Source organism: Cyrtonyx montezumae, unplaced genomic scaffold (assembly GCF_038088225.1).
Source record: "Cyrtonyx montezumae isolate F1298 unplaced genomic scaffold, pur_monq_1.0 scaffold_8, whole genome shotgun sequence".
Classification (NCBI taxonomy): domain Eukaryota; kingdom Metazoa; phylum Chordata; class Aves; order Galliformes; family Odontophoridae; genus Cyrtonyx; species Cyrtonyx montezumae.
In genome coordinates this window covers 70,007,657-70,025,676 of record NW_027072089.1, presented here as the reverse complement: position 1 = coordinate 70,025,676, position 18,020 = coordinate 70,007,657, and the positions used below count along the sequence as shown (strand labels likewise).

At 41.7% G+C, this 18,020-nt stretch overlaps 1 protein-coding gene across 1 annotated transcript in view; it reads left to right on the top strand.

Annotated features, from left to right (window-relative positions):
* MYO10 (myosin X) overlaps positions 1–18,020 on the top strand; it is a 146,749-nt gene that overhangs the window by 90,814 nt on the left and 37,915 nt on the right. The window contains exons 18-19 of the mRNA XM_065752864.1: positions 1,285–1,393; positions 4,671–4,751. Coding sequence (XP_065608936.1) covers positions 1,285–1,393; positions 4,671–4,751 — 190 coding nt within the window. The remainder of the gene's footprint in view (positions 1–1,284; positions 1,394–4,670; positions 4,752–18,020) is intronic.

Genomic DNA, 18,020 nt, shown 5'->3' with positions numbered 1-18,020 from the left:
TAGTTCTGCTAGTGTTGGGGTATGCTAAATTTTGCATACTATTACAGAGTTGAAATAAATAATCTGGCTGTAATCAGTTCTCACTGAGTCAAACTTTCCCACACTGCACAATACTTTGCTCCTGTTTGGTACAGAGGGGTGCTAGACAGCCAGCCTGCTACTAGATAAGTAAAGATACTGAAACTTGCTGATGGTTTTTAACTGTTTCAGGATGCCTTATAGGCAGTGTGATTGCATGATTTTTGTTTCATATACAGCTCAGTTTCCTTGTATTTCTGGCATTCTGTAATTTGGTTTAAAGCTTAGTGCTCAGGACCTACCACAGTGCAAATTAATCGCAATGGTGTCAAAGGAAAGACTTCCAAAACAAGTTCGAAGTCTGTTCTTGAATGTCTTTGTTACTCATGTGCCTCCTGTCATTCTGTTGTGTAAAGTCCCAAGATCCTTACAGTACTTTGTGAGCTGGAGCAGGACCACGTGCCTTTCTGTACGGATATGATTTAGACTCTAGGACACACAAGGTGCTCCCAGGAGAGTAGGGAACTGAGCCCAGGTTGTTTCTGTTCTGAGCTGCTATGTTAGTCCATCCAGTCATCCTGCTTTGCTCTGGGAGCTGTTTATAAATCCCTCAGCTCTTCAGTGCAGGGGGAATTAAGGAGAATTTCCTTCACTGTGTTTCTTGTTCAATTTTAGTGGTGCATCTGATGTGACACTTGTCAACTGAAGTATGTAGGTAAAAGTAGCAAATGAATTAAAGATACAGGACCTGATTTTGGTCTTGCTCCGATGTCTATCTGGAGTTAAAAGATCTATGTTTCTGTAGAAGTGTTGTAGGAGGGAGATATCAAACTGATAGTGTGAAATAGCAATTACAGCTAGCAGCTGAAAATGAAACTCATGTGGGTCCCTATTTTTGTGTAGCAGTCCATGACAAATAGGAATTCTTAGATTTCAGTCCTTATGTGCTTGTTACAGCTGCTTGAAGTTTTGTTTGAGTGAATGGAGTAAAACTCAGCAAAGATTCTTCACTCGTGATTTCCTTAATTGTCTGTTGGGAAAGCAGTGGGATGAACCTCTTAGTTATGTTTTGTTTTGGTCTTTTTTTTTTTTTCTCCCCTGAATAAATTCTGCAAAGGTAGAGTCTATAGTTTATTAAAAGTTTTAGGGAAAACTGATGTGTTGTTTGTGTGGAGAAGTTGCTTTCAAAGAGACAGAGCTTATTCTACATATTATAGCTGTAAATCATATACACTTCAGAGATTTTCTTTTTCCTTCCCATTTCAGTCTGGATTTCATCTATGATCTGTTTGAGCACGTTTCAAGTCGCAACAATCAGGACACTCTTAAATGCGGAAGCAAGCACAGAAAACCCACTGTCAGTCTACAGTTCAAGGTTAGTTATTGTGTCATTTCTGCTCTGTAGCTAATTGGTGACAGATAAACCTCATTCAGTAAAGAACAATTGCAGATTAAAATAGGTGAAAATTCAGCATCGAAGCATTACTGTCTCTTCTTTGACACTGTACATAGTAATCAACTGATGGGGCATACTAGCTAGCTTCAAGCAGAAGCCAGTCGTCACATCACACCATTCACACGAAACTTCAGTAGCTTTCCACTTGCTTACCTGTTCCTATTTAAAGGCTCTTCTATGAACTTTGTCACTGGTCTTGTTTTTTTCTTCTTAATTCAAAACCAACCACACAGTGGCACAAAGCCTTACAGCAGTGCCTGTGTGCAATGAAAAATAAGCTCTGAGTATATTTCTCATCAAGGTATTGCACTTCTTTGTAACTTAATTTGGAAAACATTTTTATTAAACACCTTTTTATGAATCTTTATAGCCTTGCCATCAGGAATGGCACCAAATAGAAATCTAGTGTAAGGTCTATCTGCAAAGTGTTTAGAAGATTGGCACAAACTCCTCCTTAAATTGTGTGAGTACAAGTCTGGATTAGTTGTCTTTCATTTTACTTAAATTAATATACATTTGCACTCTTTGTTAACTTTTTTGTTGTGTTTTTTTTTTTTTTTAAGGGTGCAGACTCTATCTCCTTGAGGGCAGATTTTATCCCAACAGACAATTGCTGACTGTTGGACAGAAGAGCAAGTAATGTATGCTGGGACGCACACAGTGTATTTTATTAAAAACACTGATGTTGTATTCCCTAGACAGCCTGCTTAGTGCTATCACTGCTTTTCTCACAGAATACTCACTTCTTGTGATGATACAGTATCTTGTGAAGACACCGTTTCCACATTAGTTTTTTGTTTTTGTGCAGAGGAAGTCTTCACATATTACTACATAGAAATTGATCATACTTTTGCTTCCACTTTACAAGCAGTCGCATACAGAGTTCCACCTCATCTTCATCAGGATCTGTGGACGGCATAAAATGTGATAAAACATGAAGTAAAAACATGATTGCCTCTTATCTAAAGCTGCAGTAACTGACTGTTAATCGGTCAGGGTGCTTTACAAGAAGTTGACTTTCATACCTTCCCCAAAGGATCTCCTCAGGCATTTTTTTCCATGTTTTAAAGCAGTCCAGGGATTAGTACATCTCGTTTCAGTTCAAAGAAATTGAATAAAACTGTGAAGGCAAAGTTCTTAGTTTAGGTTGATTAACCTTCAATGTTAACCCCAAATGTTCTTCATTTGACAGCCTTGATTTAGAGTGCTGCTTAGTGTGGGCCAGGGGGTGTGTGTAGAGTAGCTGAAATTAGCTATCACCTGTTTCAGCCTATTACTTAAAGCAGGGCTTACTTCAGATTGGTACATCATCTGACACTGACGTAAAGGGATGCAGAAGTTTGTAAAATCTGGCTTTCTGGTATGAAAGATAGCTTTCAAGTCATTTTTGTTTGGACTGACCAACTTTCTATTCTGTGCAAGTAGTAGTCACTGCTGCTCTAGCAACAGTCAAATTATTGGAATTGAAGCTAATAAATAAAATGAGAGAGCGTCTAAAAATGAGAGGCTTTACTCTACTGCTGAAGACAGGACGGCTAGGGAGCTCACACGCTTCATGGGATGAGCAGAAGGGGAAAAGAGAGAGTCTAAGAACTGACTTTGTTGTCCATAGATACAGTAGTGCTCATGCTGGTTTGTACATATGAATCCTTTACTTGTTAAAGCTGTAAATATTTGTCCTTACACTAAAATATTTGTCTTTGTATCTTCTTGCTGTTTAATATTTGCTGCTCTTGACTCCTGGTCTGGAGGCCAGCAGAGGCAAACAAGCCTGACAGCTATCCTTTATGTCTTCAGTCACTTCACCATTTGCTCTCAGAATCTCTGTAGCAGCTCCTTTGCACATCCAGTACTTTGCCTGTTGCCTTTATCACTTCATGTTTAATCATCAAGAAAGCCCTTGGTTTGCAGATTAAAGCAAGAATTTGTTGCAACACACTGCCCTTGGCAGTTTCGCTCAAGAACATATGGTAGGGCACACAGTTGCTCCTTAAAAAGTGAATTTTCTCCCTCCTTGGCAGCTTGCTCTGTATTCTTTTTGCTGCCTGGCACACAGCACTACCTTTGAGGGATAAAGCATTATCATTGCTAGTTTTCAGGGCCCTCGTTCAGAGCCCAGGCTCTGTTCAGTCATTTGTATCTCTGCAAAGTAAATATAAAACTTCAGTTTTAAATGGTATATCATATTTAATGATACAAAATGGAGCAAGCTGGAATAAGATAGGGAATGATGGCTCAGGAGGGAAAGGAGTGGAAGTGTAATTAAAATAATAATCATAAAAGGACTGAGGGATTTTTGTGATTTTTATCTCCCGTTTGAGGTTAAGATAACAACCTGATGTGTGTTGGGTCATACAGAGTTCCAGAACTTGGAGTATTTTATTTTTACTGAACCTTGTAATCTATCTTTCTATTATTAAATGCAGTTAGCCATCAAATGAAATAACTGTGAAACTGCTTAATGCTGTAAGTGTTGTCTTTCATTAAGAGGTATTTTCTTTGTCACCATATCCTTTACTCATTTTTTGTGAATTTGGGGCATTTGTTTGAAAAAATAAGTACTGATAAAACAATGGCTACTGTGTCCTAAAGTATTTTTTCAAAAAGGTTTTACATTTTTTTTCTGCCTTCTTGTTGAATTACATTTACTGCCACAGTATCCTTTTAGCAGGAAAGACCAATGCTTTATAGGAGAGGGGAACTCTGTATGCACAAAATGCTCCTGATTGAAGGGAAAATGGAAAATGAGGGGGCATGGGGTGGCTGAAATGAAAAAAGGAATCCTGCTTTTTGCAGTTATTTAGTTCCAGTGTGGCCCCCTTGTCCTGCTTTGTGAGTTGCTTGAGTATAGCAGATTGGGAGTACAGATCTTGAGTCTTAAACATTCATTCAGAGATTCTTGAAGCAGTTATTTTCCAGCTTGGAATTTTCTCATGAACTGCTTCCTTCATATCAATCTGTATATTTTGTTCACTTTAGGGTAGTGATGATGGTTTTAATCAGAAGGTATGGTAGAAGCACGCATGTGTTTGTTCTGTATGTTGGTTATTTAAAAACTTACATGATGCTGTAATTTCTGTTGTGAACCACTAGGTGTTGCAGTAGATACTCTGCTGGGCTGAGCTATAAGAGCTTTTGCCAGGGTATTTTACTTGTGCAAGAAACCCACTTGTGAAGTGCTGTCTTTGCATTTTAGGAATCACTTCATTCTTTAATGGCAACGCTGAGTTCTTCAAATCCTTTCTTTGTTCGGTGCATCAAACCCAACGTGCAGAAGGTAAGACTTAAAATTATTCCCAGCTTTTCTGTGTGTCCCAGGCCTTACTTTTCACTGACTGTGTTGTTATTTATGGCTGCGTGAAGCAGGCAGTAGCACTCTTTACTAACTTTGTAAAAGAATCTTCAGTCAAGGCATTGGAAGAAGGGTTTTGAATTTTGCAGTCAGGCGCTGTCTCTGGGCACTGTTTTGATAGCCATTTTTCAAAACTCTCTCATGTGTATTAAAAACTTATAAAATGCTGCACATTTGACAACTTTGTGAGAAGCTGTTTAGGAAAACAATGTCAAAACTACAACATTAGTTTTAAATCACTAGAGGAAGTGAATGGTGGTACTAATAGCAAAACAGCTATCAGTGACTGGTTGTCATCAAAGTTAGTCTTTCAATGTATGTGCAATTCTAGCTGCTATGTTCTCTTACAAAATCATGTTTTAAAAAGAGACTTGGAAACTGAGGTTCACTATATCAGTTTGTCTTTGAGTTGCAGACAATGAAAGACAGTGTGAAGGTGTGGATATGTTGGAGGGCTGTCTAGGAGACAGAGAGAAAATAATACAGCAATTGCTCAAGTTGATACTAGTAGCTGGTTCTGATATTCTGGGATTTTATGTGCCCATTTCTGGCTTTGTAGACTGTTGTTAAGCATAGTCTGCATGTGTCAAAAATGCAACAAGTACAGGTATTAACAAATCTAGTTTATGGTTGTCATGTTGTAACTTAGAAATAAGTGACTTTGCTATAAATCTGGTTTATATACTATATTCCTGTGGGATATCTAGTTAACCAGCACCAAAAAAAAATTATAAGATCTGGTAAATGTCATTCCAGTTTTTTGGGATTATCTGGATGGTGTATCCCTGACTTTACATGCTGTTTTTAACTCTACTTTTGCACTGCTCCTTGGAAGTGTGTCAAATAACGTGCAGACTGCATGCATCTTAGCAAGAGGGAGCAGCCAGGAGGTGAATAGAACCTATTTTACGTTTTTGGAAGTATTTGATCCCTTGAGTACGCTTTGTTTTGCAGCCTCTAGGTATTCAAGACCCCATGGATGACAAAGCCTCAGCTGACAGCTGGAGTCAGTGGGCACCTGTCATAGAATAGTAGAATTGTTTGAGTTGGAAGTAAATTTTAAATGTCATCCAGTCCAACTCCCCTGCAATGAACAGAGACACCTACAGCTAGACCAGGTTGCTCAGAGCCCCATTCAGCCTGACTTTGGATGTCTCCAAGGGTGGGGCATCCACCACTTCTCTGGGCAACTTGTTCCAGTGCCTTTTCACCCTTATTGTAAAAAAACCTCTTTCCTTATATCCAAACTGAATCTCCTCTCTTTTAGTTTGAAACCATATCCCCTATCACAACAGATCCTGCTAGATACTCTATCCCCTTCTTTCTTACATCCCCCGCTTTAGATTATGAAAGGCTGCTCCTCAGATCAGCTGTCAGCCTTCTCTAGGCTGAAGAGCCCCAGCTCTCTCAGCCTGTCCTCATAGGAAGAGTGTTCCATCCCCAAGATCCTTTTTGTGGCTCTCCTCTGGACACGCTGTAACAAGTTCATATCTCCTGTACTGAGGACTGCACATCTGGACGCAGTAGTGCAGGTGAGGTCTCATCAGCACAGAGCAGAGGGGCAGGAACACCTTCCTTAATCTGCCAACCACACATCTTTTGATGGAGTCCAAGATACCGTTGGCTTTCTGGACTGCGAAGGCACGTTGCTGGCTCATGTCCAGCTTGCCATCCACCAGTACCCCCAAGGGATGTGTGCAGCAGCATCTCTATAATCAGCGAGGGAATGCAGTTTTGAAAAGCCTGTTCTTCCTTCTCCCGTTTCTTTCTGGAAGCCCACACAGCCCTTATAAAGCCCACCTGCTGCCATCACAGTATAAGAATTTGTTCAGTAATTTGCATTCTTTTTCTTGTTTGTCTATTTTCATCCAAGAAAGACTCATCTCCACAGTGCCAAAGTCAGAAGGATTTGTCATGGTTGATGCAAGGACCGGGCGCTTGTTGCGTTTCCATAGCAAGGAAGCAGCTGTGTTCCCACTCCCATATTCCATGTTGTTCTCACACTCTTTTCCCACTGGAATGCTCCATCCCTGACAGATTTGGCATATGCTACTGTATCTGCACATACATTTTACTAGCATTAAACCAAAGTTCTCACAGGGTTAGCAGCTGTGAAAATGGAAGCTTTAAAGAAGCCTGAGACTGCTTCAGTTTCAGAAACCACATCTAAGTGTAGGATTCTATGCGGGAAGAAATTGTAAAGGACTGTCTATGCGAATTTCTCAAAGTATGTACAAGTATATCAATGAAATCTTACACAAAAATGGTTGTCCTTGTTTTCCATTTGCATTAATTTGGTTGCAAGATTAATTGAATTTGATGGCTTCAACAAATAAAAAAAGCCTATTTGAAGAACTAGATTGACGCTGGAGTAGGGAAAGGGTCATGCATTTTACTTGTTGGAGCTGGTGCAGTAGAAAACTCGTTGGAAAACTGGAAGGAGAACCATATATAATACTTGTGAAGGGCATTTTTTACTCAAGGAATTGTTCTCAACATGCATTTTTCTAATCTGCCATTTTTTTCTTCTGGATTGCTGTCTGTTCCTTCTGTCTCGCCAGAATTTGGATTTTTAATGCCGTCTGGTGAATTTGTTGGTATTAGTTGGTAGTGTTCAGCTCTTGCTGAACAGTTCTGCTGTAGAAGCAGGGTTGTGAACATCATTTGTCTCTTCGATAGCTTGGCTGGATTCCATGGATACACGTCACATTAGAGTTAAAACTATCGTAGTTACTCCTGTTGTGTGACTTGCTGCTTTTTTTCCAGCTGGTCAAAGGAAAACAAGGTGGATCAGTCTGGCACAGCTAGATAGTTAGCAATACAGGAGCTACCAGGGATTATCACATACGTGACTCACTGAGCAGGGTTGTTGGATAGAAATACAAATGCTTGAAACATTCAGATGAGGCCCTGAAAGGTAGAAGTTAGGACTGAAGAAGACAAGAATCTTCACTGAGTATTTTCCAGTATGTTTTCTGTCCATAGTTTTTACTCTGCAGTAGCAGTGACATGGAATGCTAAAATGTCATATTTCAAGGAGTACTTAAATAAAATAAATGCTTGAGAATTAACAAATGATATGAAAGAAAAGTCCACCATAGCTGCTTTTTTGAAATATGTGGCATTAAAAGAGAGCTGGACCAAAAGGACTCTCAAAGGAGAGTTGTGTCATCAAGAGCAAAGCCTCTGAAGCTACTTGCTGCTCTCTTGATGGGAGACTAATAGGTGAACACCCATCAGCGAACAGCCCTTATAATTCCGGGGAGGAGGAGGTGGAGATGCCCAAGAGCTGTTTCATTCTAGAAGTATGTTTGAATTCTGTAGGTGAATGAGGATAAGCAAATGGATGATGTTCAAAGCTTTGAAAAGCAGAATATGCAGCTGACAGTTCTTCCTCTGCTCTTCTAGTCATTAAAGTTTATTCACATTGCATAAGAGATATGATAAATTACAGTAATTGTTTGATTTTTAATTGATCAAAAGTTTAATTTTCAAATATGTTACAGTGGCAAGCAAAAAAAGAATCAGCATATGCAGTAGACTACTTAATATTTACATATCAAAGCAGGATCTACACTCATTAGAGCAATTTCCTAAAGAGAGCACATAGAGTCCATGACCTTTTGTCACAAGACATTTCTGCAGTCAGGCCCAGAGGACCTGAAACAGAGGACCCATTAATCTTCGGGAGACCCCTAAACAATCAGTCTATGTGTTTTCACAGTTTCCAGTCTCTTCTGAACTAGCCATAGCTTGGAAACTTTTCCACTTGGAATGCTTAATGAGTGTTTTCTGCTAATGAAGCACTTTCTCCTTCATTTCCCTTAACTTCAATGCAGCATTCAGAACTACGTATCATTTCATCCTTCTGAACTTTGACACAACTTTCCCTGTTGTTTTTCTCCTCATGCTTCTTTTCATGCCTCCTTTTCTATCTGATGGTGAATCATCCCTGCAACCTTGTCTTTCTCTTCTCCATCTATCCTTTTTGGGCATATTAAATAATTTTTGAAAAGGTTTTTTTAAAACAGGCTACATCCATGTTTCTTCCAAGTTTGCTACTATTAATAAAAGCTTGTTAAGCCTTGGTGCTACTAAGAAGACTGTTGAGGGTAAATTTAGAATCTGTACTTTCTTTGCAAGCTCTTCCAGGGGCAAAAATTCTCCCATTGGCCAGAAGGAGCCAATCTTGGCAGCTGGCTTAATGGCCTTCTCAAGTTCTCCTCTCCATTCAGAATTTTTCTTATGAGTCTTGGTATAATCACAATGAGTGGCCCCTACTTCCAACATCTGCATGATAAGACAGCCTTATCTGTGCTGATCTCTTTTAAAACCTTGATTAGTACAGCTTGCGTCTGTAATTTCCTGTTCTTGGGACTTCAGCAGGTTCAGCTGCTGCTGTTTTCTCACGCACTTAGACAGGCACATCCATGTCTCCTTGGTGAATGAAACAGACCCAGTTCTTAGTCCAGTTTGATCCTAGTGGACAAAATCCTGACTTCATTACAGTTGGAATGAAATTTCTGATGCAGGTAAGAATTTCACTTTTTGTGTTTAAGAAACCTGTGTTGGAGTGGGTTACTTGAACAGAATTGCTGGACTTCTCACCTCACTTTCCACTCATGTATTGTTGCTCTCATTCCTCCATTGCAGTGACACTGGCCACTGGCAAGATGCAAGCCTTCTTTCTCTGACACATGTCATCTCTGGAAGGGCAGTTATTTTTCTTTGCAGTTATTTTACATATATATATATATATTTAAATCTTAAAATGTAATTAGGTAAGGTAAAGAAATGAGACAAAATTAAGCCTATTTTGTAAACCTACTGCAGAGGTAGGTACAAAAAGGTTGTAATGGATTCTGTGAAGATTAATTTTACTTAGGAGTCCTATGATCATGCTGTCTTTTCATTCTGGAAAAAAATCATTGTCCAGGTGCTAAGTTTGCCAACAATGCTTCTGAGGACAGAGCCATTTGAAAGGATCAAGGTAAGACTGTTGGCACCTGCGATGCACCTTGAGATATAGGTCATTAAAAAGCCATGAGACACTGGAATAACAAGCAGCACGTCCTGTAGTATGAAGTAAGATATATACATATTCACTTGGCGTCTGAATGAAAATTGTGCTCTTAAAATAGCTCTGAATCATTACAAACGTTAAGTATAGCATGATAACAGCCTCAACACCAAATACAAGTACAGCACAGGGAACGCAGTACAGAGCAACAGTGAAAGAACAGCTTGGTCCCATCTGTGAGGATGATGTACACGGGGTGTGGAGCTGGTAGACGTTCTGTGGATGCAGTGTGTGAACTGGCTGTCAGGCTGGAATTAGAATGTTGTCCTACTGAGCCATGACTGTATGAATTACTGAGTTTCCTTTGTAAGGAGTTTTTTGCAGAACAGAGCTAATATAATGCCACTGCAGCAAGAGCAGCCACAAGATGTAGGGAGAGGGAATCTGAGCTTCAAGCTTCCAGCACAGAATTGCTAGCTGTCTGGGTAAAATCTTAGTTTATAGAAGTCTTTATTAAAAAAAAACAAAAACATCCTTAATACAGTGACCCAGCTTCAATTTTTGTGCACATCCCACTGCAGTTGTGTCCTAAGCATGTGCTCTATATACCAGCCTTGGTCAGTCAGCGGACTCTGGGTCTCCTTACTGGAGTGCAGGTGCCTTTGTGGCTTTTCTAAGGTGGCTGAGCCCAGAACTTAATAGCTAAAAAGTGTTAGACCATAAATGGAGTCATCTTTATGGTTTGCTGCCTGTAGAAAGTTAAGGTCTGGTATAATTCATTTACAGGTGTGTTAAGTGGCTCGTGTATTAGAGATCCTTTCTGCCTAATTTAAAAATCTGTCTTTAATCACAGTTGCTCTCAATAAATATTTGTCTTAAGTAGGCTTTCTGACTGCCAATTACTGTTGTCACTGGTGCTTGAGGAAGCAGAGCCGCGGGCTCTGAGCGTGGAGCAGACTTGCTGAGGCAGTCTGGTATGGCTCCCAGCACTGCTGTGCAGGCTCATCCTGCTGAGGAGCCCAGCCATTTCCCAAAATCAGAACATGTTTCCCTGCTTTTGCATCGCTTGCCACAAGAGCACGGGGCCAAATGCAAGCTATCCTTAGTGCTTTAACTAGCTTGTAAGGCTTTATTCTTCCTCAGGAAGGCACAGACATAAGGTGTGGCATCACGCCCAGCTGACGCTGCTTAATTCAGCTACCTGGATCTTGTCGCCTTAGGTTTTACAGAATTACATAGCTTCAAATCAGGACTTGTGGAATATGTCCCAGCTGCATCATTTCCTGGCATATCACTTGAGGAATTAGGCCAGGCACTAGAAGAGTCCTGAGGTGAAAGTGATAAAGAGAGTGGGTGTAAGGAAAGCTCACAAAGCGCCAGCAGTAGTGTTACGTGTGGATGTGAATCCACAAAACAAGACAGTTCCTGCAAGGAGTCTCGTGTTGCACAGGCAGTGCCCAGCCTTTGTCTTGTCTCCAAGCTGTGTGCCAGCAGTGCTGCCTGGGGTGTCCCTTTGTCCCTGTCCCACCACGCAGCTGCTTGCTGCCCTCAAGTAGGTCATTCTTCGGATGGGGCTACACCAGACAGGCATGTCCTTCTTCAGCAGGGTTTGCTGTCAATTAAGCAGGGCTGACTGACATCCCCTTGCAAAGTGCATTGGAGTTTGTCTTTCAGTCACCATGGTAAGGATAGAGAACTGGGATGATGCTGCCTGGGAGGGAGCAGATGCTGTGTTGCAAAGATGGCATCAAATCCCAGGCAGTGCAAGCAAACAGATTTCGGCATGTTTTGCAGCATGTATGTGCCATCTATCAGCATTCTGCCATCTATCATCTTTCTGCCATCTATCAGCATTCCTGGTTATCTGGAGAGGTCCCACAAGATTGGAGGCTTGCCGATGTGACTCCCATCTTCAAGAAAGGCCGTAAGGAAGACCCGGGGAACTACAGGCCTGTCAGCCTGACCTCGGTATCAGGGAAAGTTATGGAACAGATGTTATTGAGGGAGATCACACGACACGTGCATGGCAATAAAGGGATCAGACCCAGCCAGCACGGGTTCACCAGGGGCAGGTCGTGCTTGTCCAACCTCATCTCCTTCTATGACTGGGTGACCAGACAGGTAGATGAGGGAAAGGCTGTTGATGTAGTCTACCTGGACTTCAGCAAGGCCTTTGACACGGTCTCCCACAGTATTCTCCTAAGGAAACTGGCAGCCCGTGGTGTGGACAGGTTCACTCTTCTCTGGGTGGAGAACTGGCTGGAGGGCCGTGCCCAGAGGGTAGTGGTTAATGGAGTTAAGTCCAGCTGGCGTCCTGTAACGAGTGGTGTCCCCCAAGGGTCAGTTTTGGGGCCCATCTTGTTTAATATCTTTATTGATGACCTAGACGAGGGAATTGAGTGTACCCTCAGTAAGTTTGCAGATGACACAAAGCTGGGAGGATGTGTCAAACTGCCTGAGGGTAGGGAGGCCCTTCAGAGGGATTTGGATAGGCTGAACAGCTGGGCTGAGAAAAATGGGATGAGGTTCAATAAGACCAAGTGCCGGGTCCTGCACTTTGGCCACAATAACCCCATGCAATGCTATAGGCTTGGGGCAGAATGGCTTGAAGAATGTAGAGAGGAAAAGGACCTGGGGGTGTTGGTTGATGCTCGGCTCAACATGAGCCGGCAGTGTGCCCAGGTGGCTAAGAAGGCCAACAGCATCCTGGCCTGTATTAGAAATAGTGTAGCCAGCAGGAGCAGGGAGGTGATCATCCCCCTGTACTCAGCTCTAGTACGGCCGCACCTCGAGTACTGTGTTCAGTTTTGGGCCCCTCACTACAAGAAGGACATTGAGGCCCTGGAGCGTGTTCAGAGAAGGGCAACAAAACTGGTGAGGGGTCTGGAGCACAAGTCTTATGAGGAGCGGCTGAGGGAGCTGGGATTGTTTAGTCTGGAGAAGAGGAGGCTCAGAGGAGACCTTATTGCACTCTACCACTTCCTGAAGGGGGGTTGTGGTGAGGAGGGGGTAGGCCTCTTCTCCCTGATAAGTAATGACAGGACGAGAGGGAATGGCCACAAGTTGCGCCAGGGAAGATTTAGATTAGACCTCAGGAAGCATTTCTTTTCTGAAAGAGTGGTCAGGCACTGGAATGGCCTGCCTAGGGAGGTGGTTGAGGCACCATCCCTAGCGCTGTTCAAGAAGCGTTTAGATGAGGTGCTAAAGGACTTAATTTAGTAGTTGGGTAAAGATAGTGATAGGAGGATGGTTGGACTAGATGATCTTATAGGTCCTTTCCAACCTTATGAACTTATGAACTTATGAACTTATGTGCACAAGTCACGTAGTTTCCTATCAGGGCGGTATGCTGGGACTCTGTCCACAAGCAGTGGGGGACATTTTCAGATTTCAGACAGTAACCTGGTGGTGTGCTCCCATGAGTGGTGCAGGGGCCTGTGGGAGAGCCAAGAGTTGCTTTGGGAGAAGCAACCTCCAATACAGTTCAGTGGAAAAGTGAAATGGCATTTTGCGATTGCATTACTCGCTGTGTAGTTAATTCTTTTTGAACTGATACTTACGAAGTGGGAGGAACTTAGACTGCTGCAGTAACACTGTCTCACCCATCTTACTGTATTTTGCACTACCTGGTGGGTTTTTTTCAGTGCTTTATGAATTCCTTCATATGTGATTTGTGACATGGATGGACGTTTACAGAACTGCAACTGCTGACCACGAGTCTCCAGTACTTCTTTTTTTTATATATACCAAGCAAAGGGCTTGTCTTTTCTTCCTTCTTGTGCACTGCAGCAAGCCTTTGAATTGCAACCATTGTCATGCAAATATGTGGATGCAGAAAGTGTGTACTTCGTCGGGCTTTGGGAGTTCTCTTTTTTTAACTGCAACAACAAAAATCCCCACACATCTCTTAGGTGGCAATTTACATTCAAATCCTGTGTGGAGTGTTCTCATGGTAACTACTACAAGGGAATATGCACAGCCCATGATAAATAGCCACCGTTAAAGCTCCAGAAGTGAAGTTGGAGTAGAGAATATTGTTCTCTAGCAAAAACTTCAGCATTCGTAAATCCCTTGCTAGACTGTGTCTTAGGGCATTTTGTGCATTTTATCTCTTCAGGTTTAGGAATTTGGCCGTGAAATATATTTACATTCTTGATGCTTATAAAGTGCGATTAGTCCCCGCTGTCCTGTTAGTCAGGAATATCTACAGCAGTTGCTGCAGAGCCAGCCCTCTCCAGGCTTGACTTCCTTTGAGTGCAGCAGGAATGAATTAAGCAAGTACAGCCAAAGATATCACATGAAAGACTTGAAATACGAGTGAGCTGAAGAAAGCCCTGGTCTGTGTGTGTCTGTGCTTGCGTGCATAGCTGCGACTCCTAAAGATTCAGTTTTTCACAATGGGGGAACGCTGCAGGGTGAAAAAGCCCTAGAAGGTAAGGAGTTTAATTTGTGCTTTTATTTGTGTTCTGTTTTTTTAACAATTTCAGTCATGCATGCTTGGAGCTGTGGTGGACTTGTAGAAAGCAAAATGCAAGCTGAGTTTGGCAGAGCACTTTGCATGGAAAATGTTTCTGGTCTTGTTGTTTTCTTTTAAGGCGGCTAAGTGCTTGCAGAATCGGGTTTGTGAACAGATGACTAAACTACTGGTCTGATCATAGTTTCAAACACAAGAAGATCTTTCCTTCCAAGCAGTGTGCTTCAATAAAACATGCTCTCTCTGTAAGTTAAAGGAGTGATTGTTCACAGAGCAGGAAAAAAGTCAGCAGAGCTCGAGTTGAGTGTGTATGCAGTGGGGGGAAGCTGATGTGAGCTGTACTGATGATCTGCTTTTGGGCAGAAAGGTCTTCTCTGCTGTTCAGAGATTTATGGCATAGATTCAGGAGAACTAGCTATGTAAAGCTTCGGAAAGTAGTACTCCTGCAATTCATTAAGGTGTAAGGCAAGGCTGTAGTTTGGTTTGATTACACTACATAAAGTGGCAGTGTGTGTTTGGGTGTGAGGAAGTCCAGCAAGAGATCAGGACCATCCAGAGGTCTAAATTAATGTTTTTGTGCTGCCAGGGAAACTTGATGGGACACTTTTGAGACTAATTCTTCTTGCTGTATCTACACAAGAAACAGAGTATGCTTAAAATATATACAAAATATGTAAGAAAAAATATAAAATAATTCTAGTAACGGGAAAGATATTATAATAGAAGTATACTTTGAGTTTACTTTGTGTCAGTTACCCCCTTCTGCCCCCAGTGAAACAAATTCCCCAGCCCAGCAGGTAAAATAGCTCTGTTCTGGGATCTGCGTTTTGCTCTTGCTTTCCCACTTAAAGAACTCGCCTCTGCAAACATTAGAATTCAGCCACAGGGTTGAAAATTAAGATAAAATTGCTTGAGAGAACCTGTTAGGAAGGGAATGGGTTGGATCCTGCACTGTTGAAGTCTATGGGAGTTTCATTCTGGTCTCTAGAGCAACCCTGGATTTGCCTTGCAAATCTAGATGGAGGTGATACGATCTGATAAAGTGCATGTGGAACTGGGAGAAGGGATTCTCATAAGTCCCGATGGTTCTTCTCTCTCTGATGTTAAGATATATCCTTTCAAACCTCAGGTTGTAACAGTGGTGGTAGATCAAAAAGTAGGTATGTGGAACATGAATTAAATGTCCTCAGTAATTTTTCTGCTAAAACTGTGTGACTTCAAAAAGGTAACATTGATTTTGTTTCTTCTTAGCTTATTCAAAAGTATGTATTTACAACCTAGGCACCTTATGAGATAAACAGAAACATAACAGTTTTGTTTCTTTCAAACACAGCTGGATTGCTGATAGAAAGCAGCTGAAAGCTGTAGCACTGTCCCAGCTATTCAAATCACGGCTGGAGGCAACCCAAGAGCACCGAATTTGTGTTAAGAGCAGAATGTAATGCTGTTTGATAGTAGTTCTGGGTTAGTTCTTCAGCTTTTTTTTTTTATATATAACTGTATCTGTGTATGTATGGATGTGGCATTTCTTAATTACAGGATACTGCAAACAGAGATTTCATGGGAAAAAAACTCACTGTGATAAATTTGTGAGGACTAACCACACTCCAGAACATCTGCAGTCACCTCATAACATGTTTTAAACATGAAACCTTTGGTGAGAGGGCATTAAAGCAGCCTATTTTTATTGCCTCCTTTAAACTCTGAATGTCTTATCTGGTAGTTTTAGACAGTATATAGGTCTGAACAATAAGACATGTCCATTCCTAGCACTGTTGCTATGTTGCAGGATGTCTGCTGAGTTGTGTCTGTGTGGTGGCAATCGGCCTAACCTACAGGAAGTCTGGGGTGAAAGTGTGATGATGTTTGTGGTTCTGTTGGTCTCCTCCAAGCTCCTGATGAGCACCCCATTCCAGCAGTACTCACAGCAGGCCAGGGCTCCCTGGAGCTTTGCTTTGGAGGTGGTAGGAAGCTGAACTGTGCTGCCTCCATGGATAACTCTTCATTTTGTTGTTCAGTCCCAAACACAGGGTAAGTATACACTTTATTTAGGCACTGAGTCCTGTGAAGTTCCAGGTTTTCTGCACGTGAGCCAAGAAGCGCTTGGCACTGTGTAAATTGTGCAGGCCACTGAGAAGTTTCCCGTTTTGGCTGCCACCTTGGATTGTCTCTCACACCTGTGAGCATTTAACACAGTGTTTAGTGTAGAAAAATACAAGTTTGTTGCCTAACTCTCAATGCTGTGCTGTATTTTCAGAGTTAACAGGATGAGATATATCACAGCGTTTTTGAAATGTACTCTCTGTAAACCTTAAACATTAGGTAAGTAGTAAGGCCGGTTGCTGAGGAGCTCAAAGCAAAGATAAACTAGATTAAGAGAAGATACCCACTTTCAGGAAGCCAGATGAATGCCAAATCCTCAATGCCATTGGCTTTCTCCAATGAATGGCTGCTCCAGATTCAGCACAGGAAGAACATTTGCCAGTCACGCAGTTTGTGCATCCTTAGCCAAAGAGAGATCGTGTCCAGCGTTTGAGCTACATTACTGTTCACTGAGTAGTCTTTCAAAGGCAGAAATTACGATTTTTGTTTAAAGTGGCCCAGCACTTAAATTTGTTACAGAAGTTGTTCATGTGATCAGACAATCCACATAGCAAACAAAATCCAGTTGATGAAAGCTGATGCTATCTTCAGTGTTCCTTTCTGACTCAAACATATAGAGGTTATATTTCACTGTCTACTTAGCTCCAATCTAGAAATTTAGCAGAGAAGAAAATGCTCTGTAGGCATCCAAAATTGCCATTTCTGTGTCACCACTGGCATGTACAACTTAGAGCATCTCAGATCAGCCAAGTCCTTAAAGGGCATGTGCATCTCATTGGCTTCAATGAGCTCTAAGTGTCTGTCAGAATGCTTTGCTTCAGTTATTTATGCTGCTTTGGATGTGCTGGCCAGCATGTAATAGAGTCACTGTAGCCACAATGCCTCCTGTCACACAGCTTCGAAGAACAGTGAGGCATATGTGCAGCTCTCTTACACTTGTCTACCCAGACTGAAGTTTCAAGTCATCTATGCAGAGGCAGAAGATTGTTCTGATGATGTGCAGTCCTCAGTGCTATCCCTGGAAAACATAGTTGGGGCATGTCAGCCGTGAAAATTTGTCTTACCAGTCACGGAGTCTCAGTACTCTATTTTCCACATTTTCTAATTCAAGTTGAAGATGGATAGAGGAAAATCCAGTTCTGAATGACAAAAAGAATTACGTTCTTATTTAAATGTAGTGCAGCAGATTGTACAATTCTAAGTAAGGGCAGAGCTTTTCTCCGCAGGATTGTCTTAAAAAAAATATACGGAGTCAACAAAGCATGTGCTTCGTGTAACTAAGAAAAAATAGAACTTGACTTAGTGAAACAAAGGGCCATTGATGAGCGTCCCTGAGTGTGGAATTTGCTGCTTAGTGGAGATGAACAGTGGCATCCCAGTGAAATCACTGGAGTGGCTGAAGGTTAAATTAATTATGCACTTATGTCATTTTTACCATCTGTTATAATTCCTTCTGTGCGTATGTGTACACACAGATTGCTTAATTTTATTTATTTTAATGGCGTATTGGTTAAGAGAGAATTCTTGCCATCAGTTTGGGGAAGTTCTGGTGCATGCTAGTAAAGCCAAGTCAGTTGAGTGCAGTTAAGTCTTGTTT